General features: G+C 59.4%; 2 protein-coding genes across 2 annotated transcripts; both read left to right on the forward strand.

Annotated features, from left to right (window-relative positions):
- Positions 1–2248: 2248 nt before the first annotated feature.
- Positions 2249–6085, forward strand: LOC137143155 (germ cell-specific gene 1-like protein). The gene is made up of 5 exons (XM_067532780.1): positions 2249–2558; positions 2851–2898; positions 3137–3289; positions 3563–3674; positions 5686–6085. Exons 1-5 carry the CDS (start codon positions 2249–2251, stop codon positions 6011–6013), a joined length of 951 nt encoding a protein of 316 aa, XP_067388881.1. The 3' UTR covers positions 6014–6085.
- Positions 6086–8155: 2070 nt separating this feature from the next.
- Positions 8156–18676, forward strand: LOC137143156 (uncharacterized). The gene is made up of 12 exons (XM_067532781.1): positions 8156–8320; positions 8863–9036; positions 10155–10298; positions 10656–10892; positions 11208–11435; positions 13270–13446; positions 13778–14005; positions 15503–15652; positions 16254–16541; positions 17437–17586; positions 18152–18383; positions 18664–18676. The coding sequence occupies exons 1-12, from the start codon at positions 8257–8259 to the stop codon at positions 18674–18676; spliced, it is 2085 nt and encodes a 694-aa protein (XP_067388882.1). The 5' UTR covers positions 8156–8256.
- The last annotated feature ends 2 nt before the right edge of the window (positions 18677–18678 follow it).

The raw sequence follows: 18678 nt of genomic DNA on the forward strand, positions 1-18678 counted from the left end.
GGGGGCAGCAGGGAGGGCAGGCACAGATACACACATACCACCAGGGACTGGGTGCGCACAGAGACACAGACACCGCAGGGGGCGGCAGTGAGTGTGTGCACGGATACAGACACCAGCAGGAGGGGAGTGTGTGCAAAAGCACATGCACCGGCAGGGGGGCAGAGGTGTGTGCACAGATATGCACACCCCAGCAGGGGGTAGCAGTGAGTGTGTGCACAGATACACACACCCCAGCAGGGGGTAGTGGTGAGTGTGTGCACAGATACACACACACACCAGCAGGGGAACGTGTGCACAGATACACACACACACCAGCAAGGGGCAGTGGTGAGTGTGTGCACAGATACACACACACACCAGCAGGGGGAAGTGTGCACAGATACACACACCCCAGCAGGGGGTAGCGGTGAGTGTGTGCACAGATACACACACACACCAGCAGGGGAACGTGTGCGCAGATACACACACACACCAGCAGGAGGTAGCGGTGAGTGTGTGCACAGATACACACACACACAGATGCACACCCTCATCTGTCCCCATACACCCCCTCTATCTAGCTATCTCCCCCCACACCCAGCCACCCCCTGCACTCCTCTCCCGCTCTGTGCCCCCCGCTAACCCCTCCAGCTGTGCCGGACCGAGGGGATCAGCTGAGAATCACACCCCCCCGCCCGCCCGCCTCTCCTCCGCTGTTGATTAGATGCTAATCCACAACCCTCGGCACCAGGGTGCCTCTGCGCTAATGAAGAGCTTTCAATCAGCCGCGCGATGCCCCCGTTTGTTTCAGGCCGGGAGGGGGGGCAGCTCCAACGCTGGAGGTGGCAGAGATCTGTCCCCCCAGCATTTATCTGCCTCCGGGGGCCGCCCAGCTACCAGCCCAGCAGGCATCGAGGGTCGTAGCCAAACACCAGGCGCAGGGGTCATTTGGAGGCTCTCGGGACCCATCTAAACTCCCCAGAGAACTCAAGGGGTGTTTGAGTCCAGGGCAGACCCCCCCCCCCGAATCCAACCGCCCCTTCGCTGAGCCGGCAGCTGTCGCAGCCAACGCTCCTTGGATAGGAGACACTGGATTTTACGAAGCCAGCCAGACTCCAGGCTGAGTCCTTTGGCTCTCAATCCCGGCTGATCCGGGTCCAGTGAGAGGCTGTTGCAATCCACGGAGCAATTCATCTCCGCTCCCGTTTCCTTTGCATCCCGGTCCCCAAGCTCCCGAACCTAATTCATCGGATTGAAGAGGCGGTGCCGCTTTCATTCGGTGAGGCATCGCGAAACCTGAAGACCCCAGCACGTCCCGATCCCTGGGGCTCGTCAGCCGGATTTAAGACTTTATGCCTTTGAAGGGTGTGTCCCGGGGCGGAGGGAAAGGCAGCGCTCAAAGGGCCTTCCACACAGCTTCTTCTGAGTCGGGATCCCTGAGATAGTCACCGGACTGAAGACGCAACTGGGGGCTTTTGTTCTTTTGAATGAATTAAGTCTTTGTGGCCCAAACAAAGAACAATCGTGGGCCCCAAACTTTGCTCCCTTTGCACCCCAAGCCGGGATCTTAACAACTGATATTCACCAGGTGTAAGGCCAGGTTGGTTTTATTCTTTCAGTGCAGCACAGATCCAAAGATTCCCAACCCGCTTCTGGTGCGTCCCGGTCCCCGATCTCAGCAACGGATGCTCACGGGGTTTAAGGCTCCCTTGGAAGATTATTCTTTGGGTTTGTCTGAGTAACTCAGCACGATTTTCGACTCTGAATCAGTGCCGGTCAAAAGACAGCACCAAGGTGACTCTGACCCCTGTCCTGAACTGAGCAGCCAATCTTTTGGCCGGTAAAGCGGCGGTGGGCTGGGCGGGGAGGAAAGTTGGATGCTAGATAATTCTCCGCAGGGAAGACAGAGGCGCAGCGCTAGATTAGGGAGCTGCGGAGAGCAAAGATTTGATTCCTGCCTCCAAGACGGGCTGGAAGATAAAAGTGGATTAAACTATAAATCTTCAGACCGCGGCGCGTTGTCCTTCTCCATCCAATTCGGGGAGGGAGGGAAAGGGACATATGGGAGCCGAAATTTCCTTTCTTCACGCTGTCTAGGGTCCAAGAAACTTTCTTTTCCGGAGAGACTGAATCTTTTGGCGAGGCAGCGAGTGGGAAGGCGACAGCGGAAGAGAGGAAAAGCAGAGGGGAGACCACGTTAGGAAGGGAGCCGGTCTGTGGCGACAGAGGTCCGGCCCGGGAGGCAGGCGGTGGTCGGCGAGCCGAGACGATGATCAAGCTAAGCCGAAAGATGCGCTCGCTGTTGGCGTTGGCCCTGAACTCGCTGGCTCTTTGCTTCTCGGTATCAGCCTTCGCCACCAGCTACTGGTGCGAGGGGACGCACAAGGTGGTCAAGCCGCCCTGCCTGTCGGCCATCAGGAAGGGGAACTGCGTGCCCGTCGGGGCCAATGAGACGGAGGCCGGCAACACCACCCTGGACCCCAACGTGGTGCAGTACATCTGGGAGACGGGCGAGGACAAGTACACCTTCCGCTACTTCCACACCGGCTTCTGGCTCTCCTGCGAAGAGCACCACGGAGGTATGAACAGCCCCCACGCCCCACCCCAGAGGGGTCGCATCCCAGCGTCCGGCGAGGGGTCCCCGTATAACTAGCCCCCACACCACACCCCAGAGGTGGCTGCATCTCAGCGCTGGGTGAGGGGTCCCTGTCCAACCAACCCCCGCGCCCCACCCCAAAGAGGGCCATATCTCAGCGCACCGCCGAGGTAAACTATGGGGTGGGGGGCTGGACTGCGCAGTGATGCATCCGTCGGTTGCCCCTCAGTCCCGCGAATCTCACACTGTCCTTTTCTCTCCCCCCCTCTTCCCAGATGAGATCTGCCGCAGTTTCATAGAGCTGCCCCCTGAGTCCGAGAAAGGTGAGCGGCCGGACAGAGGGACACATCCAGGGAGGGACTTTCCCTTCCTTCCAGCCAACCCCCTCCGCGCTGGGACCCCCCCGCCATGCCCTGGAGACCCCCTTCCCATCTGGGGCAGAGGGGGGCTGGGGGCCTGTGCTGGGACGTGGGGGATGCAGCTCATGCCCTGGGGGGGGGGGAGGACAGGGAGAGGGTGCGGGATGGGGGGCCCCGTGCTGACCGTGGGGTGCCCCCCCAGGGGTGCTGTGGCTGTCGATGGCGTCGGAGTTCCTCTACATCGTCCTGCTGAGCGTCGGCTTCCTCCTGATGTGTCTGGACGCCACCTGCTACGCCAGCTTCATCGGGGGCCTGAAGATCAACGCCTTCGCCGCGGTGGTCACCGTGTTGTCGGGTACCGAGTCCCCTCCCCCACTGCCCCCCCAGCATCTCCCCTCCCCCCCAAGGCCTTCGCCGCGGTGATCACCGTGCTGTTGGTACTGAGCCCCTCCCCAACCCTCACCCCCCAACGCCATGGCTGCGTTCATCCCTGTACTGTCGGGTGCCACCCCTCGCAAAACGCCACGGCCCCCGCCCGATATCACCCCCCATTAACCCCTCCAATGCCATTGCCCTCCCCAGTGCCCCTCCCCCCATCCCCTGCGCTAACGGGGCTCTCTGTCCCCAGGCCTCCTGGGCATGGTGGCCCATATGATGTACATGACCGTCTTCCAGGTAGCCGTCAACCTGGGGCCCAAGGACTGGAGACCCCAGACCTGGTTCTATGGCTGGTCCTTCGGGTGAGTACCCCAGGGACATGGGCCTCTCCCCTCTAGGGCGCGCCAGCTCCCCTCTGGCCCCGGGGCAGGGACTGTCTGGCTCAGGGGGTGAGGAAGGGGATGTGTGACCTGTCCATGCCTAGGGTAGCCCACCTGAAAACGCTACGGTCAGGGCAGGCTGCAAGAGGAGAGCAGATTCTCCCAATCTGGCGGCTAACACGGCGGTGAGGATTCACTGACCGGTCGGTCGCAAACCGCGCTCCTGATCCCCCCACACCGGTTATTCAGAAGCTGAAAGGAGAAATTACACAGCCCCCCGTTTACTGCATTTCAGTCTCTGGCCCCCAATAGCAACCAGGGCCAGTAAAGAGAGAAGTTATTTAAACTCTCTTTCCTTGCCCAAAATGTTCTCCTGATCCCCAAACCACTGGCTGGCAACATCACCAGATCCAGACGAGTCTGGATCTTACCCAAAATCCTGGGCTGCCAGCCAATCCCTTAGTAACGAAGATTAAAGGTCTATTATACAAGGAAAGAAACAAACAAGAGGAGAGACGTTAAATGGTCAGAACAACCAGATACACACAAATGACTTCACAGTCCATCCGTATATACCAGGTTTGCGGCAGAACCGTGGAGTGTGCAGGCTTGTACCGTCCCCCTGGGGCACATCCAGTACCTGGCTGGGTCTCAGGCCTTTGTCTCACAGCTTCAGGTGGAAAAGAGTTGATCCGGAGGTAGGGAGGAAGCAGGAATGGAGACAAGCTGGAGATGGGGCCGCTGCATTTCTGCTCCGCCGTGTGGCTTTTCACACACAATCTCTCAGCACACGGGCAGAGAAGAGCACAGTGAGTCCCCCTGACCACAGGCCTGTCCCAATATGTCCTGCTGACTCAGAGGCGCAGCCCCGGAGTGGCTTCTCTCCCTGGGCTCCCTAGATGTTGGCCCCTGATGAGGAATCGATGCTGACACTAACGTGCCTGTGGGGTGTATAACCCACTAGCAGAGCTCAAAGGGCGTGGATACAGACGGATCCCGCAGCTCCGTGACTGCCCATTCCAAGAGGATGCACGCTCACGAACAAGATTATCACGCTTCGCCAATTATAACCTTTCCAAGGGCCCCTGACACGGCCCAGCTTGTAAGGACCATTGCCATTTTGTCTTATTGGTATTAAATAATATTATAAACGGTCACCCCTAAGCCAGACAGCGTCACATAGGGCATGGGGCCTTTCCCCTCCAGGGGACACCGGCTCCCATCTGCCCCCAGGGTGCCAGGGTTGAAACTTGTACCTACTTTGCCCTGCTGCTATCCCTGTCTGGGGGTGCACAGAGGAATCGATCGTGGCCGTTTTAGTTTATAAATGCCCCAGAGATGTTAGCGAGGCGGGTGCGTGGAGGGGGAGGGGCAGGCATGGAGGGCTGGGGGATGGGTGGCCTGACTGATGGATAGATAGATGTGGGACGGGTGTGTAAGGATGGGTGGGAAATACGTGGGTGGATGAGGGAAATGGATGGGTAGATGAATAGGCGGCTGGCTGGGGAAGTGAATGGCTAGATAGTTGGTGGATGGGAAGATAGCTGAGGGAGGGATGGATGGAGCTGGGTGTGTGGAAGATATATCAGTGGGTGGCTGGGTGGGTGAGTAGCTAGCTAACTGAGTGGGTAAATTGGTGGGTGGATGGGTGGGTAGGTAGACAGGTAACTGGGTGGGTGGGTAGACAGGTAACTGGATGGGTGGGTGGATGGGTGGGTAGACAGGTAACTGGATGGGTAGGTAACTGGGTGGGTGCGTGGGTGGATGGATGGGTGGGTAACTGGGTGGGCGGGAAGGCAGCTCATTGGTGGGTGGGAGTGATGTGGAGCTGGGCAGCAGGTGTCTGGTAGCTGGGGGCAGGAAGAGGGCTGTGGGTGGGTAGGAGAGGACTCCGAGTGCAGGGACGGGGATTTGAGGCCTGGGGGTGGTTCTGGCCTGCGGGAATCACTCCCGGGCCCCTGTGCTCACGCAGGTTTCTCCCCCCGCCCCGCAGCATGGCCTGGCTCTCCTTCACGCTCTGCATGTCGGCCGCGGTGCTGACCCTCAACACCTACACCAAGACCATCCTGGAGTTCCAGTACCGCCGGCGGATCTACGAGCAGCAGAGCCAGCGGGGCCCGCGCCCGCCCAGCCTGGCGCCCGACCTCGAGCGCTTCCTGTGGGACAAGTACATCTTCAGCGTCAGCGACTCGCTGGACTTCTCCCCCGGCTGCTCCCGCCCCGCTGCCGGGGGGCACAAGGGCTGCAGGGGCAGCTACGCCGGCCTGGCCGGGGGGCGCTGCGGGAACGCCGGCGACCCGGACGATGGCGAGCCCTGCTAGGGGACGGGTGCCGGGCAAAGGGGGGGGGAAACAACTGACTGTGGCCCCTCTTATCTCTACAGTCCTACTCTCCCCACACAATCCAACCTCCCTCCCTTCCCCATTCATCGCCCCCTTCCCCATCCCCCCACAACCCCCTTTCCCAATCTATCCCTTTTCCCCCCACAATCCCCCTCCCCCAACTCACGTCCCCTTCCCCTTTCCACAATCCCCTTCCTCCAATCCATCCGTTTCCCCCATCTCATCCATCCTCCCTCAATCTCCCGCCCCTTCTCCGCACTGCCTGGGCCCAGAGACCCCCCAGTGGGGATGGCCGGGCGGTGTAGGCCCAGGGCAGCCCTCAGGCCCCACAGCAGGAAACGAGCGGCCGAGACTCACGGTGGGGGTCACAGCTGGAGGGGGAACATGTCCTCTGTTGATTCTGGACACTTAGTGATCCGTGTGGATACCAGCGAGACACGGGACGCCCGATTTGCAGATCAATAAGGTTTAATGTGCAAGGTTTTCTATAAATACACGAGTTAGATACAAAGCCTGAAATTAATGACACCATCTCGTACTCACGAAGCCTGGAGAGCTAAGCAGTCGCTCAGCAGGTTGTAGACAGGAACGGCTTTCTTCAGGGGCCCCGCCAGGGAGTCAGTGGATCCCCTGATCCAACCGGCAGCACCTCCCACGGAGTCGGGTATTGATGGAGCGCCCCCCTTTATCTAAGTGGTGACTTCTTATAGACTTCCATAAACAACCTTCACCTAATTATCTCGCTCATTATCATATATGCTAATCACCTCCATTGGGTTTCCACCCTTAACGACATTCCATTCTCACCAATAATAATTGGGGTCCTCAAAACATCTGGTGATAGGAGGCGGAGGGAAAATATGCCCCTTGGCAATAAAAGAGGGTACCCCCAGACCTTCAAGGATAACTTCTTGTTCCCATCACTGTTATCTACGTGCAGCTGCAAGCCATACAGTATCTGTATTTTGTCTTCTTATGCGCCCTGCTATGCAGAAGCTGGGACATCTATACGGTTATTCAGTCTCTGCCAACGGGAAGGTGTCATGCTACAGGGGTCAGAACAGCCGAGAAAGCCACAGAAATCATGCAGGGCCTGTAGGAGAATGGTCAAGCAACTCAAATTGTACCGGGCCTCGACCAGTCCCCGGAAGGCAGAACTGGGGAGCAAGGCATCTCCGGGCCGCCCATCATAGAGGGAGGCTGACAGCAAAGGGGGCAGAGGGGGCATCATGGGGGGGTGACAGCAAGGGAGAGAAACGTCACCCAGCAAACGTTCTGCTGAAACGTCCGGGCCGGGGTCACTGTGACATCGAGTGGCCGTGGGGGGCGGGGGAGCAGGCACAGCTGTGCCGGTGCCCCCCAACCCACGGCTCCGCCGACGTCCCTCACTCCCAACCCGCAGGCCCCTGCTCGCCCAGCCATGGTGGCCCTCAGTCGCCAAAGACCCGCGGCTCTGCCGATGCCCACGGCAGGGATATGATTGCTGCCTGGTTGCAACGCCGCGGCTCCCATCTGGAGAGATCAAAGGCAGCGACACTGTGTGATTAAAGACATTAAGAAGTAATCAGAGTCCGCCTGCTTCTTTCTGGCGAGAGCAGAGGGGAGGTGGGGGGAAGCGGGCTCCAGGCCAGGAGGCGGGAGCTACAACCCAGAGTCACGGCCCCAACCCCACAGAGGGCCAGGGGATCTGCCACCCCAAAAACCCAGGGGATGACTCTGGATTGACTTTGAGGGAGCCGAGATCAAAATCTGCCCCCACCAGGGGTGATTCCAGCCCCTCATTCTAACCACCAGACCCTTCAGTCTGCTCCCACAGCCAGGGAGAGAACCCAGGAGTCCTGGCTCCCAGCATCCCCCCTGCTCTAACCACTAGACACCACTCCCCTCCCAGAGTTAAGGAGAGGACCCAGGAGTCCTGGCTCCCAGTACTCCCCGCTCTAACCACGACACCCTCCGCCCCTCCCGGAGGCATGACGGAGAAGAGAACCCAGGCGTCCGGGCTGGGGCAGAGGGCGGGGGGGAGGTCAGGGAGGAGGAGTGAGGGGTGGGGCCAGCAGAAGCCGCTTCCTCATTCAAAAGTCCCCTCGGCCAATGGGGGCGACCGAGTCTGCAGCCCCCTGCCCGCGATTCGGGCTGGAAACTGGGAAGAAGCGAAACCGAGCGGCTGGTTGGACGATCCGGCGTGGCGGAGTCCCCTGGGCTAGGGGCCGGAGGCTGCGGGGATGGACCCCGAGAGGCCGGCCTGCGCGCCTCCGCCATGCACCCTGCACCCATCCAACGAGCCAGGTAGGGGCCGGATTCTGATCTCAGCCCCCCTGGGGTCGATCCGGAGTCACCCCTGACTGCAATGGGGGCAGGGCTGGTTTCTGATCTCAGCTCCCCCTCCGGGGTCGATCCGGAGTCACCCCTGACTGCAGGGAGGTTACACAGGTACAGTTTATGGTTAATTGCGCACTCCCTGGTCTGTTTTTAAAGGCCACTCACTGGAAAGAACTTCTTAGACTTTGGAGTCTGAATGTGGATCCCAGAGTGGGCGGGGGGGGGGGTCAATCCTCCTGTGTATTCTGGAGGGGACAGAGGGGGGGCTCCTCCCAGAGCCAGGAGAGAACCCAGGAGTCCTGGCTCCCAGCCTCCCCCCCCCCCTCTAACCTCCCCCGCTCTAACCACTAGACCCCACTCCCCTCCCAGAGCCAGGAGAGAACCCAGGAGTCCTGTACTCCGCTAGGATTAGGATAAGCTTTTTGCCTTATGAGGGTGGGTTGCGGGGTCCTGTGCTGGAGCTGCAGCCCCACCCGGGCTCACGGGGTTTCTTCTCACGTCACCTGCAGGCTTCATGTCACTTCCCTTCTTCCCCCCATGTGACTCCACAACGTCCTGGGACCTCTGCGCCCCTGTCCCAGCTGCCGAGAGCCTGGGCACATGGGAGAACAGCTCGCTGTGGGATGGAGGGTCTCTGCTTATCACCGGTTCTTCCCAGGGGCACCTGGAGACACCAGAGGAAGGTAAGGAGGGACTGAACCCTGGACCTTCAACCCCCAAGAACATAAATCTCTGCCTCTGGAGCTAAAGGAGGAGGTCTGGTAGCTGCTAGCAGTAGCAGGTTGTTATCCGAGCATCAGAGGGGCATGTGATGCATTTGGCCAAGGCAGTTAGGTGAAAAATACCATCCACAGCAACTACTCAGCTCAATCAGTTTCAAGCCTTAACACAGACTCATTAGGACAATACGTTACTCCTTTTATTGAGCATAAAATGTAAGGCCGATGGAGCAGCATAGCGTGATGGTGAATTATCCTGCCTCGCAGCGCAGGTGCTGTGCTTAGATTTATGCTGGTCCGATCCGGTGCAAGTCTTACATTGCTTTACCCCTGCCTTTCGTTAAACACGCTGTTTTGATACCACGGTACGTGGCAGGCGCAGATCACTGAAGCGGTTGCATCTACAGACATTTTATTTGATATCTGTGTGCAGACACGCTAGCTTAAAATTCTCTTAATGGATACATTTTTTATAGAATCCTAGAAGATTAAGGTCAGACGGGACCTCAGGAGGTCATCTAGTCCAACCCCCTGCTCAAAGCAGGAGTTAGGTAGTTGGCTAAAATGTTGCTTGGTACCTTTTTATTTCTTTCTTTTTGCTCTTACTACTCTTCATAAGCCACTGGGTTTTCACTGCGTTCATGTATTTTACTGTTTCTTACAACCATTTCTCCTAGCCTCTCTTCTTTGTTTGGGGGCGTTGGACGTACTGGCAGTAATTCACCCTCCCGCATCTGTCTTACTAGGGAGGTCTAGGGCTGGCTACTGAATCACTCATTTGGCTTTTGCCCTATTATCTCCACTGGCGAGGACGACAGAAACGGACGACCTGGTTTCTTGTATTTGTTTGTCAACAAGGCATTCAGTGAAAGCAGAGACATTCCCTTTTACGTTTTCTGTTAAATAGATAATAGTTACGTCTAATGTTATTTAATGCGCATTTATTTAACACAGTTTGTTACACAGACATTAACATCTCTTTTCTCTTTCTTTTTCTCCCCTCTTCTTTTTGTTTTCTCTCGTTTTTTCCCCCCCTCTTTTTTTCCCTTCTTTCTCTTACCTTCCCTCTTTTCTCTTCCTAGCCAGCTTTATCTCCCTGCAATCACCACTGGACCCCACCAGGTTTCCTTTGGCCCAGCCCTGGGACGGCCTCTCGCCTGATACCCCCACTGACGCAGCCCCTGATTTTGTTCACCCGCCAGTGACTGCTGCCCGCCTGGATCCCGGTGCGCCGTGGCTGACATCAGGGATGAATCCAGGGGGTGCCCGGGGTGGGGGTCGCTGCTGTTGCCCGTCCTGGGGAATTGTGGGTAGCTGGGATCCTGGTGTCGTGCGTCGCTGCGTCTCGGCACCGGGGGGAAGGCCAAGGGCTGGATTGGACACGGAGGCTGAGCTCCCGCTGCCCCGTCCGAGGGTGGCAGATGGTGCCCCGTTGCATGCTGGGAAAACGTGGCCAAAGTCCACACACTGTCTCTCTGGGTGGTGCTCCATCGGGGTTCCCAGCCATGGGTTTGGGGTCCCGGGGACTGGAGGGGCTCCCCCTTCCCGCCGCTCAGCCCCGCCGTCTCTCTCCCTGCGTGCAGACGTGGATGAGGTCTTGGCTCATGTCTCTCACATCCTGAGCTGCCATCCCAAGGGCATGAGGGTGAAGTGGTTGGTGAGGGCCCTGATGAAGGAGCGCGGAGTGGACCTGTGGGCGTTCAGCCGGGGCGACGGGTTCCGGGGAGTCGTGTCCTTCCTCCGGGAGGTGCCGGGCATCCAGCTCTGGAACCCAGAGAGGGGAGAGAAGTGCCGCGTCCTCAGCTGTACCTTTAAGAAGGGTGAGGGGGGAGATGGTGTCCTGCAGGGCTGCCTCAGCCCCACCCCGCCCCCCCTTCCTGAGTGGGGAGAGCCCCTGGCCAATGGCACGCTGGCCTCTCTGCGCCCAGCTGCGTTTGCCCCAGTGCATGCTGGGAGGACCTGGCCAGTGTCCCCCGTACACCCACCTGTCTCTGCCCCCGTGCATGCTGGGAAAATCTGGCCAAAGGCCTCTGTGCACCCAGCTGTTTCTACCCCGTGCATGCTGGGAAGACCTGGCCCATGGCCTGTCTGCATCCTACTGCCCAGTATCTCTCATGGTGTCTCTGTCTTGCCAGATGTTGCGGACCCCCTGCCGCTACTCTGCAGCACCCTGGGCTCCTTCCCTGACGGCCTGCGTGTCTTCAGTCTGTGGAAGGTCATGTGGCAGAGGCACGGGGTGAACCTGGAGGCGTACAGCCAGCAGCGGGGATATGTGGGCACCCTGGACTATCTGACCAGCCTGCCTGAGGTCAGGCTGCAGGGGCTGGAGAGAGGGGACAAGTGTCTCGTCCAGCTTCAAACAGGTGAGGGGAGAGGGATGGGGTCCGTGCTTCAAGGATGAACTGGTCTTGGTTAGCATGAGGGCAGGTTATCCCACCGCTAACACCAGGGAGGTGTCCTGCACCTTCCTCTGAGGCCCGCTAGAGTATATACAGCCTTGGGCTTCCTCTGACGCTTTCCGGGGTTAACTGAGGGATCTGGGGTGAATCACTATCACCTGTAGGCAGCATGAGGGATTCTTGTCCATGCCCACGGGGAGACGTTCTCCCAAAGCTACCGGCTGCAGGCAAAACTAGTACTTCGCCCCAGGCTCTGTGAGCCCTGCTCTTTCCCACTCTGAGCTAGCAATTTACACACCCCACTGTGTCACACACCAGTGCCCTTGTCTTCTGGACAACCACATCCACTGCCTGTGGAAGCAGTGAACTCTCAGTCCATTGTTTCTCCCCCCCTCAGTTCAATATTCTTGTACCGACACAGCTGTGCCGCTGTAAGAGCGCTTGTGTAGCTGCGTTATGCCGACCGGAGACATAATGAAACCAGCTCAACGAGCGGCGGTAGCTTTGTTGGCAGGAGAGCATCTCCCACCGTCCTAGCACCGTGCATGCAAGCGCTTATGCCGGCAAAACTTCTGTCTCTGGGGTGTGTGTATTTTTTTTTCACACCCCTGCGTGATCAAAGTTTTGCCGACATGCGTGCCAGTGCAGACACTGCAAATAAAGTTACAGGGAAAATTAAAACCTAACACGCCATCTTCAGCTTCTAGTTTCTTAACAAGTTCCTTCCCTGCCTGCTAAGGTGTTTGTCACCCAAAGGTCAGTCCGCACAAGACTGGGCCGGCTCAGGGAGCTGGGGTTTCATGAGACTCTGCCAGCACGAGTATCTCCTCCGTAATGGATACCATCTTGTGCCCATTTCTTCTTCTCTTGTAGGATATCTACTCTTGAAACTCTACAGTTCTCACACCCCTGAGTGACCTAGTTAATTTTCTGGTGTAGGCCAGGCCCTACAGTCCCAGGTTTTGGTCTGTTTTCATAACCAGGGTGTTTCATTATGTTCAGCTCAGCCCCGAAACTCCCTTATTCAGGGTCTTTTCCTCTTTTGTCTTAGTCATGCTCAGGCATGAATCTGCCCCTGTCAACACAGCAGGGCTGGGTCAAAAGATACTGATTGTTCTCGCTCTTGATTGACTTAGCTGAGACCCGCCCTGCCTCAGCTGACATGCTTCACCTCCAACAGTGTGGGAAGGAATTTAATATCTTACATTCTATGTATCTCTTTCCCCTACAAACCCCCTGAAATAACCCCGACGACCGGCCCGTTCTTAGCTTTCGCAGCCCCACGCTCCCTTCGGTGCCATATCGGGAGGATGCCCAGACACAGGTGTGATCTACCTGCCTGGGCAGGTCTGTGTCACGCTCCCCAGGCCAGCGGGAGTGCGTCTCCCATAGTGCACCGCACCCCTGCCACAGCGCACCGTCGCCTGGGAGTCACCAAGACCGGAGACCGTGGTGGATCGTGGGAGGTGCGGTCTGATCAGGGAGTCTCAGCTAAAAGGGATGGGGGGGGGGTGACCTTTCTGGATGGAAATATTTTGTTTTTTAATGAAAACTTGAAATGTTCTGTGGAAAATTTGGACAGAATGACTTTTTTTCGGTTGTTTTCTTGTGGACAAAAGGGACTGTTTACGAAAATGACTTATTTTTGTTGTTTGATTGGCAAAATTACTCTTTTTACCCTCCATTTTTCTTTTTTCTCCTCTTTTCTTTCTTCCTTCTGTTTCTTTTTTTTTCTTCATTCCTTTATTGCTCTTTCTTTTTCTTCCTTTCTCTTACATCCCCCGTCTTCTCTTCCTAGCTGCATCTATCCCCACACTGCCACCTTTGGATCCCGCTGGGTTTCCTTCACCCCAGTTCTGCACCGGTCCCACCCCTGACGGCCCCCCTGACGCAGCTCCCAATCCCACTCAGCCCCCCGTGGCTGCTGCCTGCCTGGATCCCACAGACCTATGGCTGACATCAAAGACAAATCCAGGTGAGCCCCTGGGAGAGATGGCTGCTGTCTGCCCTGGGGCATTCTGCATCATTAGGATCCTGCATGTCATGAGTTGCTGGTTCTCAGTCTGGTTGCCTATGCCTTCCATGCCCTCTCTAGGGAGGCAGGCAGTGCACCAGCACATGCAGGGAAAACTTGTCCAATGGCTTGTCAGTATCCTACTGGCCAACCATCTCTGCCCCAGTGCATGCCGGGAAAACCTGTCTGTGCACCCAGCTGTTTCCACCCCAGTGCATGCTGGGAAGACCTGGCCCATGGCCTGTCTGCACCCTACTGCCCAGTATCTCTCATGGTGTCTCTGTCTTGCCAGACGTTGCAGACCCCCTGCCGCTACTCTGCAGCACCCTGGGCTCCTTCCCCGACGGCCTGCGTGTCGTCAGTCTGCGGAAGGCCATGTGGCAGAGGCACGGGGTGAACCTGGAGGCGTACAGCCAGCAGCGGGGATATGTGGGCACCCTGGACTATCTGACCAGCCTGCCTGAGGTCAGGCTGCAGGGGCTGGAGAGAGGGGACAAGTGTCTCATCCAGCTTCAGACAGGTGAGGGGAGAGGGACGGGGTCCGTGCTTCAGGGCTGAACTTGGTCTTTGGGCTCCCCGGCCATGAGATTTCATCTCCCACAATGCACCATGCCACTGCCATGATGCACTGGTGTCCCCTGCCCCCCCCCCGCTCGCCAAGAGCAGAGACCGTGGTGCATTGTGGGAGACGTGGTCCTACCAGGGAGCCTGGGCTATAGGGGAGAACCCAAGGCAGGAGGCATCTGAACTGCAACTCCCATGAGGCATCACAGTGACTTTTGTGAACTGAAATAACTTCGTTTTTCCCTGAAAACCTCGACATTGTCTGTGGATAAAAGTGAGACCTTTCCCCTCACGGGTTTTGACACCAGCCGTTTTTCTCTCTGATGTTTGACCGAAACCTCTGTTTTCTCTCTCATCTTGACAAAAGCGACATTTTCCCTCCTATTTTCCCACAGAATCGATCTTGTTTTCCATGATTATCAACAAAAGCAAGGGGTTCCCCTCACTTTCCTTCAACAAAAGCGGCTCCTGTTTTCGCCTCCCATTTTTGGAGGAAAGTGACTTTCTTTCCTCCCGTTTCTTTGCCAAAAGCCGTTTTTCCCCCCCTGTATTTTTTGAGAAAAGTCACTCCTGTCTCACGTTGCCTTGACGCAAGTGACTCCTTTTTCCCCTCACGTTTTTAGACCAAAGCTGCTTTTTTCTCTCTCAGATTTGCCAGAGGCCCCCTTTTCTCTGGGCTCTTGACCAGAATGCCGATTTTCCCCTTAAGCTTTTTGACAGAAGCCGCTCCTTTCTTCCTCCGCCTTCTTCACAACGGCGCCTTTTGGTTCCCCCAAGCCCGGTCTACGCTGAAAATGTCGGTCAACGGAGCCGCGGCGCTCGGGGTGTGAACCAGGCACTCTCCCGTGCACCAGAGCTTCCCCGACCTAACCCCGGCATCGGCACCGCTGGCTGGAGGCCGAACGTGTCCCTTCGACGACGACCGAAGCCCCTTCCGTCGCTGTCGGCTGCGCCACGGCGGCAGAGACGCGGCGTCCTTTCCGTGCCGCTGTAGCGCCCGGGGTGTAGATGCGGCCTCAGGGTTTTTCTGACAAAATCAACTTATTTTCACTCAGATGTTTGACAAAAAACTTCTGGTCCCCGCACTTTCCTGGACCGAAGGGACTCAATCTGTGCTCTTTAAAAACATTTTTTGGGGGGCAAGGCTGAGGAGGACGGGACAAAAATCCCTTTTTCTTCTTCCGTTGTTTTGGCAAAAGGGATGCTGTCGTCCCGCAGTCTTTTCTGACCAAAAAATGGTGGGAATGGAGGAGGGGGCAGCTGGGCCCCTGCCCCGTGTGCGGGATGGCTGTGTCCCCTGGCAGGAGCTGAGGGGGGAGGACGGGCCCTGTGGCGGGAGCTGTCATCAGGGGGAAGGTGAGGACGTGCGTGGTGGCGGGAGCTGTGGAGGGGCAAATCGTCCTCGTCTTTTCCCTCCCACTGAGGGGCTCTTGTTTCTTTTCCCCTCCTTTAGGTGTTGCCGTGACACCCCCCACCCCGCAGCTCCCCCCGGATCCCGCTCTCCCGTCAGCCTGGGACAGCAGCACCCCCCCACCCGATGCCCCTGACGCCCCTTCGCCGCCTGCTGACGTGGAGCCGATGGAAGCCCCGGGGCAGGCACCCGGTGAGCAGCTCAGCCGGCCTCTGAGCAAGGCCACCGTGTGTGGGGCGTGAGTTGGGGGGGGAAGAGAGATCCAGCCCAGCTCTGAGCCAGGCCTCAATGCCCTCCCTTATTGCCATGCACCGCGGGGGCCACGGTGGGGTTCGGAGGCTGGTCTCTTTCCCAAGAGGGTCCCTCGCCCATCTTGTGTGTGGCCGTGGGGCAGGGCACGTTGGGAGGAGATGGCTGGCGGTTGGGGTACGTGATGGGGGCTCTGTGTGGGGCCGTGTTGGCGGGGGCTAGGTGTGGGTGGCCTGTCGGCCGGGATGCGGGGCTGTTGGGGAGCTGAGGAAGAAGGGAGCCTGTTTGTGGGGTGAGAGGGGTTGGCTGGGGTGGTCCATTGGGGGGCAGCGTGGACCTGGACCTGGAGGTGCTGAACCATCAGCAGGGCTGCGGGGATGCCCTGGGCCTGCTCTGGGGCCTGCCCCACCTCCACCTGCAGGACCCGGGGAAGGGCGACGCCTGCCTGGCCTGGCTGGGCGCGGGTAGGTTGGAGGTGTGCCCGTGGGGGGCCCGTGCTCTCTCACTCTATCGAGGGGCTGTTTGTTCCTTTCCCCCTCTTTAGATGCGGCCGTTAGCCCGATGGCCCCAGCGAGGCAGCCGAAGTGCTGTTGTCTGGTTGCAGACGTGGGCACAATGGCGCTGCTGATCCAGGACGTCCTGGCTCCCCTCCCCCAGGGCATGCGGGTGAAGAAGCTGACGGAGGCGCTGGCGAGGAAGCACGGAGTCGACCTGGAGGCCTTCAGCCAGGACAAGGGCTACAAGGATGTGGTCTCCTTCCTGGGGGACGTCCCGGGACTCTCACTCCAGGCGCCTGAGAAGGGCAAGAATTGCCTTGTGCGCTTGTGGACAGGTAGAAAGACACTGCCAAGATCCATGGTCAGGACCGAGTCCTTGTTCCCAACCCCCTCCCCTCCCCACCGCTCTAACCACTAGACCCCACTTCCCTCACAGAGCTAGGGACAGAACCCAGGAGTCCTGGCTCCCAGCCCCCCTGCTCTAACCACTAGGGATCTCTGCCTGGCACCTACAGAATAACCAGGGAACCGTGACCAGCCCCTGGGGGGTTAAAGGCCAAAGGGCAGCAAAATGTGACATCAACCTGGGACCCCCAATTTGCTCCCATCGCCCCTTCACCCCTCCCCTAGACAACCCCTGGCAGGCCAAGTGGGGGCCCTGGTATGTCAGCGTTCGCTGCAGGCCAGTGAGGGCCCCATGCTGCCCTCTCCAGGCTCCCCGCATCCCCCCACCCCCACAGGGGCGCCCCTGCCCCACGCAGCTTCCTCCCCCTGGGCAGCAGCTACCGGCATCCCCCCAGAGCCAGGGGCAGCCCACAGCTGGGACGCTGGGGACCCAGAGCCGGCTGCTGCGCCGGAGAGCGGTGGGGTGACCAGGTCGCAAGTGTGAAATGTCGGGACCCTTTTTTGTTTGGGGAGGGGGGTGGTTATGTATGTGAGACAAAGCCCCTGATATCAGGACGTCTGGTCACCCTAGAGAGGGGTGAGGGGGCCGTGCTGGGCGAAGGGGGGCGGGGAGACAGGTGAGGGGGCCGTGCCGGGCGAAGGGGGGCGGGGAGACAGGGCGGTGAGGGGGCCGTGCCGGGCGAAGGGGGGCGGGGAGACAGGTGAGGGGGCCGTGCTGGGGGGGAGGTGAGGACGTGCGTGGTGGCGGGAGCTGGCGGGGGCTAAATCGTCCTCGTCTTTACCCTCCCACTGAGGGGCCCTTGTTTCTTTTCCCCTCCTTTTTAGAGGTTGCCGTGACGCCCCCCACCCCGCAGCTCCCCCCGGATCCCGCTCCCCCATCGGCCTTGGACAGCAGCACCCCCCCACCCGATGCCCCTGACGCCCCTTCACCGCCTGCCGACGTGGAGCCGATGGAAGTCCCGGGGCAGGCACCCGGTGAGCAGCTCAGATGGCCTCTGAGCAAGGCCACCGTGTGTGGGGCGTGAATCCGGGGGGCGGAGGGGGATGAGAGACCCGGCCCAGCTCTGAGCCAGGCCCTTAATGCACCCCCCCCATTGCCAAGCACCGCAGGGGCCACGGTGGGGCTCGGAGGCTGGTCTCTTTCCCCAAGAGGGTCCTTCGCCCATCGTGTGTGTGGCCATGGGGCAGGGCACATCGGTAGGAGATGGCTGGCGGTTGGGGGGTGTGTGATGGGCTCTATATGGGGCCGTGTTGGCGGGGGCTAGGTGTGGGTGTCGTGTCGGCCGGGATGTGGGGCTGTTGGGCGGGAGGGGACTGGGGATGAAGGGAGCCTGTTTGTGGGGTGGGCGGGTCTGGCTGGGAGGCACACTGGGGGGCAGCGTGTGGGGTGCTCTCCTGGCCACTGCCCCGCTCTGGGGACACACGAGGACTCGGGCCCCTCGCCTGCCAGCACCAGGCCCACAAGCCCAGGGTACCCCATGGCGGGGGAAAGGAGGGCCCAGCCGGCGCAGGTCCTTACCAGCCCCCCATCTTGTTGCAGGCTTGGCCGAGGTCTCGGCCTCGGTGCGGGAGGTGCTGGGCCGCTTCCCGCTGGGCCTGAAGGTGGGCAAGCTGAAGGTGGCGCTGCAGAGGGAGCACGGGCTGGACCTGGAGGTGCTGAGCCGCCAGCAGGGCTGCGGGGATGCCCTGGGGCTCCTCCGGGGTCTGCCCCACCTCTGGCTGCAGGACCCGGGGAAGGGCGACGCCTGCCTGGCCTGGCTGGGCACGGGTAGGTGGGCACGGCCGGGATCTCCCCGCGCTGGTGGGAGGGGAGGGGGCGCAGCTGGGCCTGCGGCGGGAGTTAGGGTGAGATGCGGCTGGGGCGGTGCCCAGGGGTTGGGGGGCCCGTGCTCTGTGTTGGGGGGGCAGGGCAGGGCTGGGGTTAGGCACGGGTGGCGGTGGAGGGGGCGCAGCTGGGCCTGCCCTGGGGCGGGCAGGCTGGAGGTGTCCCCGTGGGGGGCCCGTGCTCTGTCACTCTATCGAGGGGCTGTTTGTTCCTTTCCCCCTTTTTAGATGCGGCCGTTAGCC

This window comes from Emydura macquarii, unplaced genomic scaffold (assembly GCF_026122565.2).
Source record: "Emydura macquarii macquarii isolate MOO-44397 ecotype Brisbane River unplaced genomic scaffold, CSIRO-AGI_Emac_v2 contig_3296, whole genome shotgun sequence".
In the NCBI taxonomy this organism is placed as follows: Eukaryota; Metazoa; Chordata; order Testudines; family Chelidae; genus Emydura; species Emydura macquarii.